Here is a 19,179-nt window from a genome sequence, read left to right as displayed (position 1 = left end):
CATCCCAGGTATCAGCATCAACAACATAGTGCCAAAGTCCACAAAATTTATAATAAGGTTCAGTCCTTCTGCTTTGTCTTATACACATTTTCTTTTACTTATTGAGGTAGCTGAAATAGAAGTCAACCTGGCCCAGACATCTATTAAGCCTGCATAATGGGAAAATAGACAAGGTCCACAGTCTCTGAGTAAAGAACTTTAGATATCAGGTTGATAGCCTGGGTTGCAAAACTGGCAACCTCTATATTGGTAATTCATTGACATACAACTAGATTAGCCAGTTCGGATCCACATTCTATGAGCTTTCAGTTCCTTTCTAATAGCACTCTAGGATGTTTTTAAAAACTGAGACTGCACAGATAATTCTTTAGGTTGGTTCATTTAGCAATCAGGCAAGAGGGAATTTTCACATTTCCATGGAAATACAGCTTGATGCTTATTTAAAAAAACCTTTCTATTATCTAAGGGTGCTGGACCAACATGTCCTTACAAAACTAAGCATGATGAATAAAGCAAACATTATATCTTTATGTATAAATACAATATTTACTCACCTAAAATTAAAGTAGGCCAATTTGCTATTCTTGCTTTTAATCCTTGATGAAATATTTCATGAAGAAACATTATGGTTTCACTGGGGGGAAATTAAAAAACAAAAACAAAATATTAACTGCACAGATTAGAAATATCTGGATCCTATGCATATTTTTTCAGAGGTATGTTCCATTGACATTAAATTGAGATTACTCCCAAATAAACACTTCTTTTTTTCTCCAGTGTATATATTCTGCAATTTTAACAGAAAAACAGCACTTTTCTTAATTGGGATGGGAACATAATTTGTGATGTGTTGTGTTGGGGAACAGAAAGAAAAGGTACGGGAAGCCAGGTTCCCAACCTTTTCTAAAGAAAACACACACCCGTCAGAAGGCAATCCAAGCAGCAAAAGCTCCTAATCTTGCTCCACTTTTCCAGGGAAGGTTCCCTATGGAGGCTTTTGCCTTTGGAGAGAGGGACAGTCAGATGACCAAGAGAAGCAGATAACACCGGGGGGGGGGGAATTTATGAGAGGTGGCCAGTATGCTGGTGTCCTATCTAAATTTCCATGGCAAATGGGTGCTAGAGATTTAAATGCTTGATTTAGCATTGAATTACTAGTCTTGTGTGGCAAATTAAAGAAAAAAGAATGGTGGTTGTAGAGCAATGAAGGAGGGGTGATAGCAGAAGATGGCTTAGTGGGCAGAAATATGTGGGTGGGGAAGTAGGGATCAGGAGGGAGCAAATGGGAGAGGGGAAATCTAATGAAATCAATTGCTCTAAGAATCACTTTGACTTGGATTTGAACTTTTTAAAAAGTCACCACAATAGTGCTCTCTGAAAATGTGAGGGGAAAGCAAACAAGGGAAGCAAGCACTAAAGGGAGGAAAACAAATGCAGAAACAAAAATCCCTGACAAACATGGATGCTGAAAGTGATAGAAAATGCACATGCATAATAGGCCCATGTTTACTCATACATAAGTCCCTTTGGGTGTAGTGGGGCTTACTTGAGAGTGCAGTCCTAACAGACCTAGACTATAACAGTGCAATCTTAAACTAAGTTACCCCACACTTTTTAATAACCCACTTAAATCAATTGGCTTTCAATGGTATAATTCTGCATCGAATTGCACTATAAAGTATAATAATTTTTCTCTTCAACAATAATACTGTTGGCATTCTTAATATTTGAGGGGTTCATGTTTTTGAGTAGTACTTAGATGTTCTTAATTTCTAAATAAAGACAGAAAAACATTTTAGATACACATAAAATTTGTATGATCAACTATGATAAAAGCTTTTGGTACAATCGCCCTCCCTGCTACCGCCAGTCCCCAGCCTCAAAAAGGTTGGGGACCACTGCTCTAGGGAAAGCAGAAGTGTTGCTACAGAGCTGCTACATCATTCATCTATTCTTGCTTACTTCTCCAAAGGTTAGGAACACACATTAAACATGTTACAAGTTAAATCACAACTTAATTTTTACAAATCCGTTTCTGAACTACTCAGTGAAGAAGGCACAGAGGAAGGTGAGAAAAGAAGCAAATTAAAATGCTGGTGTCAACATTACTGAATCAAAATGGAGTGAGATCCAGAATATATATCAATTACCTGTTAAGGAATATACTGCTGACATCATCATGACTAATTGGCGGTTTCTTTGAACTTGCAGCCATCCTTAATGGCCTCAGGAAACAATTCACAAGGATGTAAAGCTGATGCACATACTCAGATTCAGCCTCCACCATATTAAAAACTATCTGGTTTCGCTTCCGCATACTTTCTGCATGTGGAGAGCAAATGTAATCTTGTACAATTGTCTTCCATTTTCTTCTACACAGCCAACCTCGCATAAAACTCTGAACCTACCAATTGAAAAAAGTTAATGGCTTCCGCAATGCATGCAAATGTTACAGAATAAACCTTGGATATTTTCCACACAATCTTCACATATGACTGACAGTAAAGGATTATTTTTTTGTCTACGTGCGTCTCAGTCCTTCATGAGTCCCAGACTTCAGGGCATAGGGGAGGGGTGGCCATCTTGATCCAGGACGCTTTCTCCTTCACAGCATTTCTCTCACCAACAATTCCAACAAATTGAATGTGTTGGCCTAGACTGGGATTCAGTTGAGAGCTTGGCCATCTGGCTGATGTATTGCCTGCCCAATGCACTAATGAATGGTCTTCCAGACCTACTAGAGGAAGCTCTAAACCAAAAAAGGAACACAACCCAACCTTTACAAGTGGGAACTCAGAAGTTGAGCTGTACAATAAAATATTATAAAAACAGTAATTATTTATTGTGGTGCACAATTTAAAAACAGAATAAAAACTACATAAAAACTATACAGAAGTAACTGCACATAAGACCAAACGCGTTTCGACCCTACTGGGTCTTCTTCAGTGGTCAGAATTATAACAATACACTCTATATACAAAGTCTGAACTAATTATAAAGTGTAGCTGAGTGGGATCTGTAGATTGTGGCTCTAGCCAGTCCTGGGCCCAACCTGGTGGAATGAGCTCCCAGAAGAACTAAGGGCCCTGCGAGATCTACCAGCTTTCCGCAGGGCCTGTAAAACGGAGCTCTTCCGCCAGGCATATGGTTGAGGCCAGGGCAGCTCTCCCACAAATCCATCTGAGGATCCCCTCCAATATTGAGATCTCTAACATCGAGATCATTGTTAGATCTATTGTATTGGTGCCACCCTCTTCTGAATATTATTCTCTCCACCAGGCTGAACTTGGGGGGAACTCAGGTAACTAAGATCAGAATTGTGACCACCGCCGCTATATGTTATATGTAACTTTTGTTGATGTTAATTGGGGTTTTTATGGGGATTTTATTGTGTTTTAACTATTTATGTTGTAAACCGCCCTGAGACCTATTTGGAGAAGGGCGGTCTAAAAATTAAATAATAATAATAATAATAATAATAATAATAATAACAATAATAATAATAATAATAACAACCAATATGTTTTTTTTTAACTTTTTGGCCACAGCTTTTTTTTCTAACACACATGAGATACACTCTCAGCACAGAATTATATGATAGCGAAGAGTGGTGAGCCTAGGCATATGCCATAGGAGGTGGTCTCCAAAACGTTTTTAAAAAATTACATCTTGGTTGGAGCCATAATCTACAGATCCCACTCAGCTACACTTTATAATTAGTTCAGACTTTGTACATAGAGTGTATTGTTATAATTCTGACCACTGAAGAAAACCCAGTAGGGTCAAAATGCATTTGGTCTTATGTGCAGTTAGTTCTGTATAGTTTTTATGTAGTTTTTATTCTACTAGAGGCGGCAGCCACAAGGCATCGCAGTACCCAACACCCAACTGTAATTTTTTTTTTAAAATGGAATAGTTATTGACTTATGGCTTGGGTTTTGATTAATATCCTAAAGTGCGTCTCTATAATCTAATGCTAATTTCCTCGTCATTGGCCCACCTCCTCCCAACATCACTGCCAGATTGACTGCCACTGCTGCCTCTTGGTCCTACAGGTTCCTTCAGTAATGGATCTCCTAAGTGCCAAAGCAAAGGTATGCATAGGTAACACTCTTGTTTGTAGGAGGATTTAAACTCCCATGCAATTTTTTTTACAGTTTTCAAATTTTCTTCAACCTTTTTTTTTTGGGGGGGGGGCTTCAAATTCGGAGAAAAATGTCCTATCTGTCAACCACAGATTGGCACAGACTTGAGAAATAGTTACAGAAATTACTAAAATATGGATAGAGAAAATGAGTTTCTTATATTTAAGCAGGATTTGTGGGAATTTACCTTTTTAATTTTTTTAATATCGGGATCTTCTTCTTCTTGGTTATTTTGATAAGGTCGCATTCGTTCTTTCGTCTTATTGAGAGCTACAATCTGGCAAAAGCAAAAATGTTAAGGGTTTCCATAAGTTTCAGAACATTCAGCTCTGGAGTGTAAGTTATAATTTCAAATCTACTTGACCCTGCAGAGACGGACTACAATAAAGCCTTCAAGGAGAGGGAGCTTTGTGTCCAACTCAATACCCTAATGACCCTGAGAAATATCCTAGAATAGGTCTTCAGCTCTGTAGCTACCAAACCAAATACTATTTGATGGCCATTAGAGTCATAATTAGTCTACTAGTTTGTTTTGGACTACAAAAATAGGGAAGTTGCCAAGCACTTTGCAGGGGGGGAGCACACAAGCTATGCATTCTAGCTCTAGATAAAATCAGGGTTGCATTTACCTGTGATATGTAGATCAAGAAGTGTTCTGTCCAGGAATATATTGAGATAGCATATGAGCAGGCCAGCTGCAGAGACTTTCCAGCACTTTCTATAGATCACTATCCTCGCCTCAGCTGCACAGCATGTGATCAAAGATGGGGAACACTCCTTTACTCATTTCTACCTTTCACCACTGTGAAGCATCATGTGATGCCAAAAGAAGAGGGCCAACAGTGGGGAAGGAGAGATGTGTGCCTACACAGCAGACCAGGTGATGAATTGCAGTTACAGTACAACCTTGTTTTCATCTTTATGGCTTCTGTGCAGTATCACAAGGCCACTTGCCCTGGAGGGGGAGATGAGCCTTTTAAACTGGAGAGTCTTTGAGGCCAGGGTGGGTAAGTTCTAGGCCCCTCCCTGTGCCAGCCAGGTTATCAGCCGCCTAGGGGTGCTCTCCTGGAGGCTATTCTTGTAATCTGTGAGCAGGATAGGGGGTGTTTTGTTGCCATCAACAGTGGGTGTTAATGAGATTTTATCATTGTTTGGGGGGTTATGGGGGATTATTGTTACCCGCCATGAGCCACCCGGTGGGAGTAGTGGGATACAAATGTAATTATAAATGAATAAATAAGCTTTATTAACAGCTGACTCACATCTCAATTTTATACCCACAAAGTGATATGTAATTAATAGCCAAAATGTGTAGTTCTAACAGCCCAAATATGTAGTGTGTGCTTTTCTGGTAAGGAAAGTGCAGGAAAAAAGTCTGCCAGAATAATATCTTCAGAAAAGTGAAAAATAACAGGGAGAAATTTCAAATGGGGATGGAGGACTACCTTGTTAACATTAAATATAGTGAAAGGAGGAGTTGCACTGTAAGGTATTCAATTCACCTATTCTACAGGTGCATATAAGAGCTCAAGATCTGAGAATATTTCAAAACACATAAAACTATTTCCACTGGGAATAGTGGGAAGGACTGAAATATGTCAAAAGTATCTTGTAGAGGTCTCACGGTTAAGTGAGCACAATGTGGGATAGTTGTGGTTGAGGTCATAACACTTAAAAGCCTTTGAATGTTCATGGTGAATTGGAATCTGCACTTGAAAAAAGACCTAATCAGGCAGCAAGACTCAAGACACTTTTACTGGCATAATGAATCAGGAAGCATGCCCAATCTACAAAGGTGTGCCCAATCTACAGGGAAGAATGCATAAACCACCAAGGAGTTGATAATTGCTCCTATAAATTGGATAGGTTGGATAGGCTGTAATTTGGATTTATTCCAATTTATGAACAAACTCAGGTGCTGTAATGTAGGCAGCAAAGTGGTAGCAGATGGGAGAACCAGGAGCCAGTCATCCAGACAGATATAAGTACTGCAACCCTGCAAATGTAGATAAACAACCAGCACAGCCATTCATTTTGTAAATACTGTGCAATTTGGGTGTGTTTTAAATAACAGCTTTAGGAAGTGCGAATTGGGTACATGAGAGGAAACTGCCCCCTCACAGCAGTGCTTTATTGGTTTAAATTATTTTTGAGCTTTGCCTAAGTGATGCGTTATAACTGAGACATTCAACTCTGGTATGCTGGGTGGTGAATCTGATTTTGCTGGAATAATTGATTGTATATATTTATGTAATTTGGATACTAATTACAATACTGACTAATTTTAGATATTGTTTGGCAATTACTGATGAAGATACAGAAAGTGGGATAAGAATACCTGTTTTGGTTGCTGATAGGTTGGAAATGTATATATTTTTGCCAATTTGATTTTGATTTTTGATTCATCACTTTTGAAAAGGGCCATTCTGAGGGAGAAAAGAAGCTCCAATAACCTGTACCAAGGAACTGTTGATAGACTTTAGAAAAAAACCTCAACAAACTGCACAGAAAGCCAAGTGAACAATGATTAGTCTTCCAAAACAGCAAAGAAAGAACCGAGAGAGTGTTCACTACCCCTCCTTGGACATGTGCTGGTTTCAGCAGGAAAGGGCTTATACCCAGCAGAGGGTAGGGAGTGCTCCTCATACCACAGAAAGCAAAGAAAAGCTTTAGAACTTTTGTCTCCACAGCTTTCCTGTATATGTGCAATTCTAACATGGGACTCCACAGAAATCACAAATATAAATTAGGACATATTCCTACACCCTACAATAATTCTTAAAGAATAAGAAAGACTAGGGGGCTTTACGCACCGGGATCTTTGTAGCAAATTGGTCACTGAATGAAAAATCGGCATTCAAAATAGTGGAATTCGTCGTTATGCATACCTGCCTTTGTAGTGGAATCCAGTTGCGTTTCGTAGCGTTTCCCACAGGCTTCCGGTCTCGGCAGAAATCGCTAGAAAGGAAGCGCTATTGCCGAGCTCGTCCCGCCCCTGGCCGTCAAGCAGCCAATGGGCAGCCGTTAGCATGCTCCCAAACAGCCCCTTTCCCTTTAAGAAAGGTTTAAAAAAAAAAAACAGACCCATTGCAACGAATCTGTGTTAATTCGTTGCAACGGAGAGACCCATCCAGCTGCCTGGTGTGTTTGAGCTGTCGTTTGATCGTTGCCATGCTCCCTCCGAGTGAAACCCCCCCCCCTCTCACGGGCCCGATTTTCGGCTGAATGAATGTGTAAAAAATAAAGTGACTGCTTAGTAGTGTGCTTAGTGACTGAAGTGTGCTTAGTGACTGAAGGGGAGGGACTGAAGCCGGGGAAGCCTCTAAACTGAAAGAGGCTCGCTGGTGCGTTTATCCCCGCTCGCTCGGAGAAAAAAAAATGGCGATCGCTTTGCCGGAAGATCAGAGAAGAGAGCCAGGGGGAGGGACTTTGTAGAAACCACAACAATGTTAACGCACAGGTCTTTTTCGCTAGTGTTGCAGATTGGTTGCAGGAGTGTATCGCTTTCCGGAGGGTGAATCCACTTTTGGGGATTTCCCTGAAAGCGCTACAAGGAAGCGCTTTTTGCATATTGGTTTCAGGTGTGTGGCAGATTGTCGACGACGTTGTGCAAAACAGCAAATCAGTAGCATTTTCAATTGGCAACCATTGTGCTATTTTGAAGGCGTGCAAAAAGCCCCTAGGAGTAAACAGCTTTTATTCAATAATTAAAGCCAGAATAATCACTAGGCAATAATATATGTCCTTTGTTACAAGGGTTGGTCTAGTTTCACTGTAATTAATGAGAATTTTGATTTATTTATTAAATATCTTTTAAAAAACAACTCATTTCTGACAGCACAGAAAAGAAATTAAGCAATAAAATAACTGCAAATTGTCTTGGAACATACCTCTGATTTAAGCCTTTCAATTTCTGTGTCTTGATCTTCTAGCTGATGTCTTAGCTGATTAGCTGAAATCTTTTCAGTCTCAACAATCTGAACTAGATGAATATATTTCTGCATTAATACCTCCCTCTCAATCAGAATATCTGAGTAGCTATAAACAGAAAAAATATTTCAGTTAGCAAATACATCAGTACCAACCTATGCAAACTGAGACTGTATTTAATCTGAAGAAGAAATATTAAATCCATGTTCATAAACATTTATTTACTATGCATTATCAAGGACAAGTGTAACTAAAGAATTCAGTAATTGAGAGTGCATATGCTAAGGTCAGATTTCTCATTTTTTTTAAAATGTATACCTCTCAAAGTTTTCATTACACGTCACCACCATTTTAAGTGGCTTTTGACTTCTATAGCTCCTTGCATACGGTCTAATTACAGTGACTAAGGAAGATTTATAATATCAGAGAGCCAGTTTGGTGTAGTGGTTAGGAGTGCGGACTTGTAATCTGGCATGCCAGGTTCGATTCTGCGCTCCCCCACATGCAACCAGCTGGGTGACCTTGGGCTCACCACGGCACTGATAAAACTGTTCTGACCGGGCAGTGATATCAGTGCTCTCTCAGCCTCACCCACCTCACAGGGTGTCTGTTGTGGGGGGAGGAATGGGAAGGCGACTGTAAGCCGCTTTGAGCCTCCTTCGGGTAGGGAAAAGCGGCATATAAGAACCAACTCTTCTTCTTCTTCTTCTTCTTCTTCTTCTTCATAAGTATATTCAATCATGAGCTGCTCTGGCATCAAGTTCTGCCTGGTATTACTGTGGCCTTTCCAGGCTAGTGGATATTTTCCCAGCATCCCTTTGGAATCTGCCTCCCAGCCAGCCACCTTTCTCTTGAGAGTACCTCTCCTGCTCTCCTCCCCCACACATAAAAGCCTTGTTTTTCTGTATCCTTTGGTGGGATATGATATTACAGTTGGCTAATTAGAAAAATCATACTTCGTTACCAAGTCCAACCAAGTTCTGCTTATGCTCCCTGCAGAACACTTCACTCTGCAGGTATGAATCTGTTAGTTGTCCTGAATCTTCAGGACATTCGGCTACCCTTGACCAAGGCAAGGGCCTTCTCGGCCCTGGCCCAGTCTGGTGGAATGAGTTCCCAGGAGAGCTGTGGGCCATGACGGAACTATCAACGTTCTGCAGGGTCTGTAAGCCGGAGCTCTTCTGCCAGGCTTTTGGCTGCGGCTAGGAAGGTAAAGCTGTCCCGGAAGTTATGAACTGGAGGTCCCGCCTAGTGGAAGGCGCTGTGTGAGATCCACCTGGCTGTGCCAGAGTACAGATGTAGTTGGGGTAGGTGATCTAGGAATGCTGTTTCCGCCATCTGATGGAGTTTTAGATTGTACTATTATTTTATTCAAGATTAATTGATGGGTTTTTATGGAAATTGTTGTATTTTATTTTTTTATCTTTTGTAAGCCACCTTGGGCCAACTTTGTCAGGAAGGACAACCACAATTTGCCAACGAATATCTTCTTATATGTGTACAAGGGATCCATCTTGTAGAGAGCAGTAAGATGTCTTTTTCTATAGACACTAGTCGGGGTTTTAAGAAAGATGATTGATCTTGACCACTTGGACATTTCTTCAACAAATGCATTTTAAGTATTACTGCCGTTTGGACATATGAGTGACTTAGTGAAACCAGTATTGTTTTACTTGTCATCTTGTGTAAATTTCCATACAGCTTGTTTTACAACTTGTAGATTTCTTCATTTTTGTCCATTTAGCTTGCCTGATAGAAACAGCTCTGGTAAGGAAAAATCAATATCAAGTAAAAAAATTTAATTAAATTGGCTATTCCCACAGTTCTAAATTATTTTCTTGATTTCTATATCAATATTTTTAATGTTTGAAATAAATGAGTGCCAAACTTCAAAACACAAAGCAATTTCTATTAATTTAATATAAAACTCCTAAATATAATATTCATCACAATACAATTGAATCCATCTTCCAAGTGCATGTATGTGTGTGTGTGGGGGGAGAAGACCGAATAGCTATTAATTTTGTTTAATCTTAGATCGGAACTAACTGAAGAGAGCCTTTAAAGTCATTTTCTCCTAATTAAAGATCATGGTGAAGATGGCTTGTTATTTCTTATACAATGCTGGATTTTATTATAATCAATGTGTTTTAAATATATAAAATCAATAATAAATGTCCATGAAAGTACTAACACTATCTCCCGCTTCAATTTACATTGCATCCTTGAGAAAAATAAAACTACTTTACAGTTACCATGTCAATAGTGGTTCTCACATGACTGTATTGCTGTAGTGTTTCCACAAAGGCAGTGGGAGACTCAAGCAACAATACAGTGACCTTGAACTTGCTACATGATAATGTATTCAAAGAAACAAACACCACTATAAAGAACTATAACTGCTAAGCAAGACTTGCATCGCTCTCCTGTCGGAAAATATATGACAATAAATTACTATATGGTCCTTAAAACCATTGAGGAACTGCCTGATGTAGCTGGATGCAGTGGGCATTTCACACAGAGGTCAAAATAGTGAGATGCCTCCTACCTGCAAGAGTGTGATTAAATCATGCTATTTCTCCCCTCCACAATTTAAAGCCTTCCTGCTGCATCATCTCATGCTTCTCACATGCTGTGCAAAAAGCAAAGGACAAGGCAACGTGCTCTTTCACTCTCCACTCCTTGGCCTGTCAGTCAATGGGGCCAACCAATCGGTGGTTTGTTGGTCTAGCCCTTTTTTAAAAAAAAATTGAAACTTACATGTGGCAATGCATATTCGGTCCTATGTAAACGCGCTACCACATTGGTTAAAGCTCCCTCCCAAAAAAACATGGCCAGCCAGCAGGAGGCACAGTGAGGGAGATAGATTACTTCCCCTGTCAGTACAAAAACCATTCTCTCTTTAGTGATTTTTAACTAACTGCCTCCGTCCCTTCCTTTTCAGTGCTCAGACCTCCATCCCCTCCTCTCTTCCACCCCTCCACCCCACTGCCAGCATGCTGCTCAACCATTCCATTCCATTCCACAATCACCCAGGACTCCTCCCCTCCCTCTCCCTCCCCATGCACTTCTTAAGTGGGGCGCTGCCTCCACGTCACCTACATAGAATCACAAAATCATAGAGTAGGAAGGGGCCATACAGGCACACCATCTGCACGCTGGCCACGCAACCTCCACTCCGCCTGCACAGCCTCCACGCCGCGGTGATTGAACTGATGGGGGAATATGCCTTCCTCACTGGGCAGGAAATGGAGGGGGGAGGGAGGACAAAGCTGAGCAGACAGTCAAGTGTTTCACCCTCCATAGTTCTTTCAGCTGGTTGCCTGCTGGTTGTTTGCCAGTGGCTTACGCATTTTAGGGTGGTGAATCCACTTTTCTTGATTCCCAAAATCACACGTTAAAAAAGGGAAAATCTCAAGCCAGGTGCTGGGCAGCCTCTGGATATAAGCGACATCATGCCTAGGGTCCAGAATATGCCGCCTACATTTGGAGGCTGTACGGCTACATTTCTTGTGTGCGGAAACACCCTGTGAAACAGGATGCTGGACTAGATGGGCCACTGGTCTGATCCAGCAGTATTTTTACTATGTTCACAAATCTGGATACTCCACTAAAAGCAGGAAGCCTCCTCCTGACCTTGCATATTCATTTGTTTCTGCCATCAATTAACTCAATTCAGGTTTCTCCTAAGACCTGTTCATACTTCTGGGGTTGCAAACCGTTTGAATAAGAATCACACCATAGAAGAAGTGTTTTTTTATACTCTTCACCACCTAAAGGAGTCTCAAAGCAGATTACAATCGCCTTTCCCTCCTCTCCCAATAAAAGACAGCCTGTGAGGTAGGTGGATGGAGAGAGCTCTGGCAGGACTTCTTTATGAGAACAAAAACTGTGACTAGCCCCAAGGTCACCCAGCTGGCTGCTTGTAGAGGTGCGGCGAATCAAACCCGGCTTGTCAGATTAGAAGCTCTTTCTCTTAATCACTATACCAAGCTGCATCTGATATATGTAGAGTACAGAACCTAGAAACCAGTTAATGTTTGTGTAGCAAATCCATGGGTAACAACCACCTGGTAGAATATGGGAGCAATGCTAAGCAGGTCTATTCAGAAGTGAACCCCATTTTATTCAGTGTGGTCTTAGGACTGCGACCTATATCAGGAGAGAGCCAGCAGATGATAACCTACAGCTCAAACTCCAAACAGATGACCATCATGCTAACATCAGCAGTAGATCCCAGATATGACTGGGAACAGGAGGAAGGAGCTGGACAGAAGATGTGTCAGACTTTGATGTGCTTACAATATTAAAAAGTCAGAGGGAAAGAGTTTTGGAGTCAGAATGAAGGCTGCTTGATTATCGAGCTGAAGGCTGTTTGATTAGAGCTTTCTCTCTCTCACACACACAAACATAGATGATAGCAGTGATGTTACTGCTTCATTACTACAGTAAGCCCCACACTCCGTAGACTGAGGCCAAACTAAGGACAAGGATAGGAAGAATATTTTTGCTCAGTATAACTAAGTACAGATCAGCTGTGGTGGTCTGACTGATCAGTCTTTGAACAAAGTGATAAGCTTTTGTGTGTATACAGTTGGGTCTTAAAGTACCATTGGACTCAAACTTTGTTCAAGGACAATGATAATCATTGAGGATTTCATACCTAGCTTGGTGAATAGCCTCTACCCATTCATCTCCATCGACTTCTTCCTCACAACGGAGCTCAAGTGGCTTCTGCCCTTCATGGCCAAAGAGGACAGTAAAATATGTCTGTAAATCATAAAGGAAATAGAGTTGTATATATCAATATACAAAAGAAAATTAACTACAAATGTTTTATATCACTAAACACTATTAAATTAAAACAAACATATAAGTTCAGACAAAATATTTAATTGATATGAACTGCTGACCTAATGACTAATCTCCTAATATTTCTGTAATCTTCTGTCTATAATATTTCTGTAACTTAGACCGGGGACCGCAAAGGCCACGGTACCAGGCCGCCGGCAGCCACGCCTGTCTCCCCCCGCCCGCAGCGAGAAGGAAGGGAATAGGCATGCAACTGGGTGCATGCGCGTTAGCGCCACCTGGTGGCGAAGATGCGCATGCGTGGCAACTGCATGTGCGCGTTTTCGCAGCACCTGGGCCGTCGGCTCTCCCCTCACCCCGGAGGCTGTCCCTGACCTGAGAAAGGTTGGGGACTGCTAACTTAAACCATTTCTTCGTGAGGAATCTCCCCCTGGGCAGCCTGTGGTTGCTGGATGGTTTTAGAGCCCCCTTCACATGACATCACCTGCATTCAAGGCTGTCCAGAAACTGGTTCGCGTTTTGCCCAGATTTGCCTCAGGATGAGGGAAATCGCAAAAAATGCACTTGCCACTTTTTATGTCGCATCCCATTGTTGAGCAACCAGAGGCAACCCTGTATGGAGGGGGAAACATGTGAAAGTCTCTGTAGAGTTGTCCTGCCCTCGCCAACCCCTCTCCATTTCCTGCTCTGAGTATTTTTTTTTTAATGGTACGGTTCATGTTGCTGCAGAACTGCAAAGCTACATTGTAAAAGATAAAATATGATCTTCTTTAAAGTGTCCATGGTCTTTTTTGGGATCAGCCAGGCAAAACACAGGTGGAGGTGGGGAATGAATGGGGAAAGAGGGTGTGTGTGATGAAGCAGCCTTCTCCCAATCATCCAGGCGTGCATGCTCCTTGTTTTAAAGCCTACTGTTTACTCAAAATTACTCTTTAGGCTCCAGTTACCATGGCCCGCCTCTCACAAATCAGGCAGGGAAAACACAGTCCCGTTTGTGTTTTCTGGAGGTGGAAAATGAACTGGAAAAGGAGGGGGGGTGATCAAGCAACCTTCTCCCAATCTTCAGGTGTCTATGCACTTGGTGTATAACCCCACTGTTCACAAACAATAAGTCTTTGTAGTCCAGTTACCATTTACAGTGCCTCACAAATCTACCCAGACATAGTCCAAAACACCGTGAATCTCAAAGGAGGGGGGGGGAATGCTGTATCATTCTGGCCTTTCTCCAAAACAATGCAAAGGTGTGGGAGAAAAAAGCCGCAACAGGGTAGGGGGGAAATGCAGGAGGGGTCTTCCATATGGACTGCTGCAAATGGAAAGTTTACCATCCCGAGTTTGCAAGCAGGAGGCCACATGCGTTTTACCTCTTAGTGCAGAAACGGTCTGAATAATACTTTATACTTCTACACACTAGTTTATCAGGGGTGCAATTCACATGCGACAAATTCCTGGCGTAAATAACTCTTCAGTGTACATGCTGCCATCAATTAAGTTATCCCAGCACATGTACATATAGCAAAATATTTGTGTACACTAAGGTCGCCTGCACCTTCTGCTGCCATCATGGTGGTGCGTCCCATCTTGTGGCCCCGGATTTCTGGTCACGTTAGTGTACACACTTGTCATATGTAAGTGAACACATAGAGTATGTGGTAAATCATAAAATCACTTAGCTGAATAAAAATCCATATATAATAAAAATATCCCTTCTGAGATATTAAGGTCTTTTCTGAGAAAAAAATATCTGTATTGCCTATTGAAGATGCACAAGATAGGATATATTCAAATCTCTTTGGATAACAAGTGGTTATCTGAAGTAGTGGCATATAAATTCTCTAAATAGCTAAATGTCAGTAAAAAGGTTGCTCTCAATTCTGTTGAAAGTGAGAGCACAACTGTAATACTTGGACTTCATCTTAACAAAACAATAAGGCTCATATGCAAACAATTGTATCCAGGCTAATATCCATGCAAGAAATCGCATTTGTAAGCAAACACTAACAATTTCAATAGTGGGCCACAAACGTATAAGAAACGTATACAAACATATAAGAATTCATATATGAATAAGAATTGTGAGTCATTCTAATATCTATGTCGTGCATAATCATAATAATTATTCTATACCTTCCAAGAAATTCCATCATCCAGTCATGCCACAATTCCACAAGTACAACAGTATAGTCTAATTTCATGTTTGCAGTATTAAGAATTTAGGGCACAACCCAGGCAATTAATTATAATGAAAAGTTACATCTGCATCCTATTCATTTCAAGTAAATGGATTTAAATCCTTGGCTATCAGGACAACTTCTTATCCTGGAAGAGGGGCTGGAGAGCCCCTAACTGTACTACTATCAGAAGGGAAACTCCACCTTGCTTTGCGCTCAGGATATTAAAGAATTCGCACCCATCCTGGGTGGAGGGACTAAATATTAACTCAGCAACATGCACAAATGCTGAGTATAAAAGAGGAGCAGATAGTGTATTTTTTTTTAAATTACTTTAAACTACTTAGAGGACTTCATGGCCAAAAAACATAGACAGCTCAGCTATATATATTTACTGTTTTTGTTCTACAAAAAAACATTTTGAGCATGAAGAAAAAACATACAAATATATAGGAAATAAATTAGCTTTAGGACTGTTAAGGACATAATTTTATGTAACAAAACTATGTAGGCTGTAGAGTTATGAGAACAATGTGGAAAGTATTCAAGCATGCTGTAGATAATAGACAAGCAGCAAAAGAGCAAATACCTGATATTCTGTGTGAGCAATAGATAAAAAAGGATTTTCCTCTTCTGTTTATTATTGTCTGTTTTGTAGTATCTTACAATACTGAGAAACAGTCATTAACTAAATTTCTCTGTGAGAAAACACAGTGACATATCTGATAGCAAGAAAATTAAAATGTTATCAACCAGAAGGCCTCATACACAGAATGAAGTTTTAAATCCAGCAAAATCTGCAGGAATAGATAAGACAACAATGGTTTGGCATAATAGTGTTTCCCAAACTTCTGACAGCTGGTAAATAATTTTTGTATTAAAATTTTAAGAGAAAGTATCCTTTACTATGATACTCAAAAGGCTTACTTCTAGCATATATTAAAACCTTTAGTACAACTTCTAGAAACAATTCTGATATCTAAGCCTTAGATTCTAAGGTATAATCTAGATGACAGGGTTTTTTAAAGGAGTCCCCTGGGATCCCCTACTTAAATTTCATAACAGGTGCATGCCATACTGCTGATGAATTCATTCACACATATGTGTGGCCCCAGATCAGACAGGGACTACAATACAAAGATTCAACTTTCCATGTCAGTTTGTCAACCTGAAACACCCCCCAAAGTGCTATTCGCCCCATTGGGGAGCTGCACATGTATGATGGGAGAATTAGGTTCAAATTCCTACTCTGACATGGAAGATTGCATGGTGAACTTGTGTCAGTCACATGTTCTCAGCCAAACCAACAGCAAAGGATTGGTGCAAGAATGTTAAAAGGGTTCCAATTAAGAGAAACATGTAGTAATAAATAAATTAAAAAATAAAAATAATAATTCCAGTCATTTGTTAAATTGTAATTCAATAAACTATTCATTCAACTTCTATTTAGACCATGGTCTCGAGGCCTTCATATCACTTTTAGTGTTGGGATTTTTTATTCAATCCAAAACAAGTAAATGGCAGAAGAGAGCATCATGCTTTACACACAACTCTCTTCAGTCTGTCAATCAATCCTGGCAACCAATCCCCTTTCTCAATGTTTTAAAGGGCCTGCTATGCCCGCTATTTTTTTTAATTCAATACTTCCCTGTTGAAACGTCTATGCATCTCATCACAGATGCATATTGCTTTTTTATAGCCACCCCTTATGGAATCACAAGTCTTGATACATAAAAAATAATCTCATTCCTGATTTTGGAGGGGGGACTTTACAGAGGCGTGCTTCGTGTGACAATTTTTTTTGGAGGGGAATAATTTTTGGCTTTGCCTACATAATTGTACATCTATTCGTTGCTCCAGGTAGTTCACTTAAAAAAATAATACCATCCCCCAAAGAAGGAAGAGGGAGGTGGGTGTGAGGGCAGAACATTGGAGGCAGAGGTAGTGCTTCTTCACCACATATTTCTTTTGTTGGTGGCCTGCTGGTTGCTCTCCTCTAGCTGCGGGTTTTTAGGTTGGGGAATTCACTTTATGCCATTTCCCAACTTGTAGCCAGCCATTTGCTGCCTGGACACTGGATGTCGGCGATGTCATGTAGAGTGGCCGGAATATAACGACTACCTGAGTTAAGGATTCCGCTATATTTAACGGGTGCAAAACTAGGGTCATTTTCAGCTAGAGGTGCACCAACATGCATGTTATTATTTTCATGGTTGCCAACAAAAAGGTTTGTGGAATAACAAATGATCTCTAAAATACAGATATCATTTTCCCTGGAAGAAATGGAAACCATATCTCTGCTCATTTAGACCATATCTCTGCTCAGATCCTTCATTTCTGCAAACTCTGCCCTCTCTAGGCAGTGGCCACAAATCTCTACAATCTTCTATGTAAAGCAAATTTCATAATTCTTGCTTTCTTATATGTATTTTTAATATTTGGCAAGATTTTCCCTCAGTTTTTCTTTCCTGAAGAACTTTGGCTGCCCCAACTTGTGTCAGTATGATATTTTACTGCTGGCTCAGCCCAGAAGCCTGATGGGACGGTCAGGATCACCTTTTAACTTCACAGAATCAGCCTTTCCATCAGATGGTTACCAGGCCTCTGTTTAAAAATTTCCAAAGATGAAGAACCTACCACCTCCTGAGGAAGCCTGTTCCACTGAGAAACCGCTCTAACAGTCAGGAACTTCTTCCAGATGTTTAGACGGAATTTCTTTTGAATTAATTTCATCCCATTGGATCTGGTCCATCCCTTCAGGGCAAGAGAGAACAGCTCTCCTCCATCCTCTACATGGCACCCTTTTAAATACTTGAAGATGGCTATCAGATCCTCTCTCAGTCGTCTCCTCTCCAGGCTAAACAGATCAAGCTCCCCCAACCTTCCCTCATACATCTTGATCTCCAAACCCCTCACCATCTTTGTTGCCCTCCTCTGGACACCCTCCAGTGTGTCTGCATCACTCTTCAACTGTGGTGCTCAAAACTGAACACAATACTCCAAGTGAGGCTGAACCAGAGCACAATAAAGCAGTGCCATCACCTCCCATGATCTGGAGGGGAAAATAATTCCAAGAGGCAAATCTCTGCTGAGAGAATTTAGGGATTCTGGAGCACAGTCACTTTAAGACAAGCCTTGCAACCAGGAATCAGGAAGTCTTTGAACTGACACACTGACGAATCAGGGAAGACTGCATACCTCCTGATGCCAATTTTTCAAATATCATGGCTTATATCCACTTCTAGATATCGTGGGGGGAAGGTAGGGTCATTCCAGATCAATCATTCATGTTGCAGAGGGAAAATTTAAAACACCCAAAATCAAAATGGAAATCGAATTCAGTGTAGATGAGAGGAATTTATTTGAGCTTGGAGTGGGTAAAATGCCCCGTGCAGACTACACCCAGATATCTTAGAACAGCCTGTCACTCAAGGCTCTATGTTTCTGTGATAAATAAACCCTTCACAGTACTTCAGCTGTTTGTACAGCACTTCTAAGCTTATAAAAAGCTACAGTCTGTCACAAATACATTGATGCTTGAAGCCTAAAGTTACTATTTTTGCATGATGGCTGCCCTTTGCTGAATTTTGATATAAGAATTTCCACAGGAATTGGTAAACAAAAAGAAAGCATTGCACTTAAGAAATCAGCATGGACATACCAGGATAAATTTATATTTGCAGAGAACAATGTGTTGTTTAAACAAATAACATTAAAAGCAACCATTTTTGCCATAGCACTGCCAAATTATGAAAAATTTTATGAGGAATAAATCTTTATATATCTATTTACGTTTCACAGTAAAGATATATTTTCAGGGGGTCAAACTAAGCTATGACATGATCATCATTTATGTGTCTACTCCCTTCACATATAAAGTAGAGGGTGATATAACAGTGATTGGAACAAGAGAGATGATTTCCCTGACTATGGAATCCAAACAGGAGATGGAAGCAAAGATACAGCCGAGGCTTTGCGCCTAATTGATAGGGTAGTGATGTAACTGGATATGGAGGAGAAAAAGGCATTGTAGGACAAAGGAGGAGGAGGAGAAGAAGAAGAGTTGGTTCTTATATGCTGCTTTTCTCTACCCAAAGGAGGCTCAAAGCGGCTTACATTCG

The 19,179-nt window shown here is 40.5% G+C and overlaps 1 protein-coding gene across 2 annotated transcripts in view; it reads right to left on the bottom strand.

Moving 5' to 3' along the window:
* RASGRF2 (Ras protein specific guanine nucleotide releasing factor 2) overlaps nucleotides 1-19,179 on the bottom strand; it is a 121,819-nt gene that overhangs the window by 68,556 nt on the left and 34,084 nt on the right. For both annotated transcript variants that reach the window (XM_077347481.1, XM_077347480.1), the window contains exons 2-6: nucleotides 12,739-12,845; nucleotides 8,036-8,183; nucleotides 4,333-4,422; nucleotides 2,151-2,404; nucleotides 555-634 (exon numbers count right to left, since the gene is read on the bottom strand). In XM_077347481.1, the coding sequence (XP_077203596.1) occupies nucleotides 555-634; nucleotides 2,151-2,404; nucleotides 4,333-4,422; nucleotides 8,036-8,183; nucleotides 12,739-12,845 (679 nt within the window). The remainder of the gene's footprint in view (nucleotides 1-554; nucleotides 635-2,150; nucleotides 2,405-4,332; nucleotides 4,423-8,035; nucleotides 8,184-12,738; nucleotides 12,846-19,179) is intronic.

Source organism: Paroedura picta, chromosome 7 (assembly GCF_049243985.1).
Source record: "Paroedura picta isolate Pp20150507F chromosome 7, Ppicta_v3.0, whole genome shotgun sequence".
NCBI classification, from domain to species: Eukaryota; Metazoa; Chordata; class Lepidosauria; order Squamata; family Gekkonidae; genus Paroedura; species Paroedura picta.
Note: the sequence above shows the minus strand (reverse complement) of the source record. Positions and strands in the feature narration are given on the sequence as shown.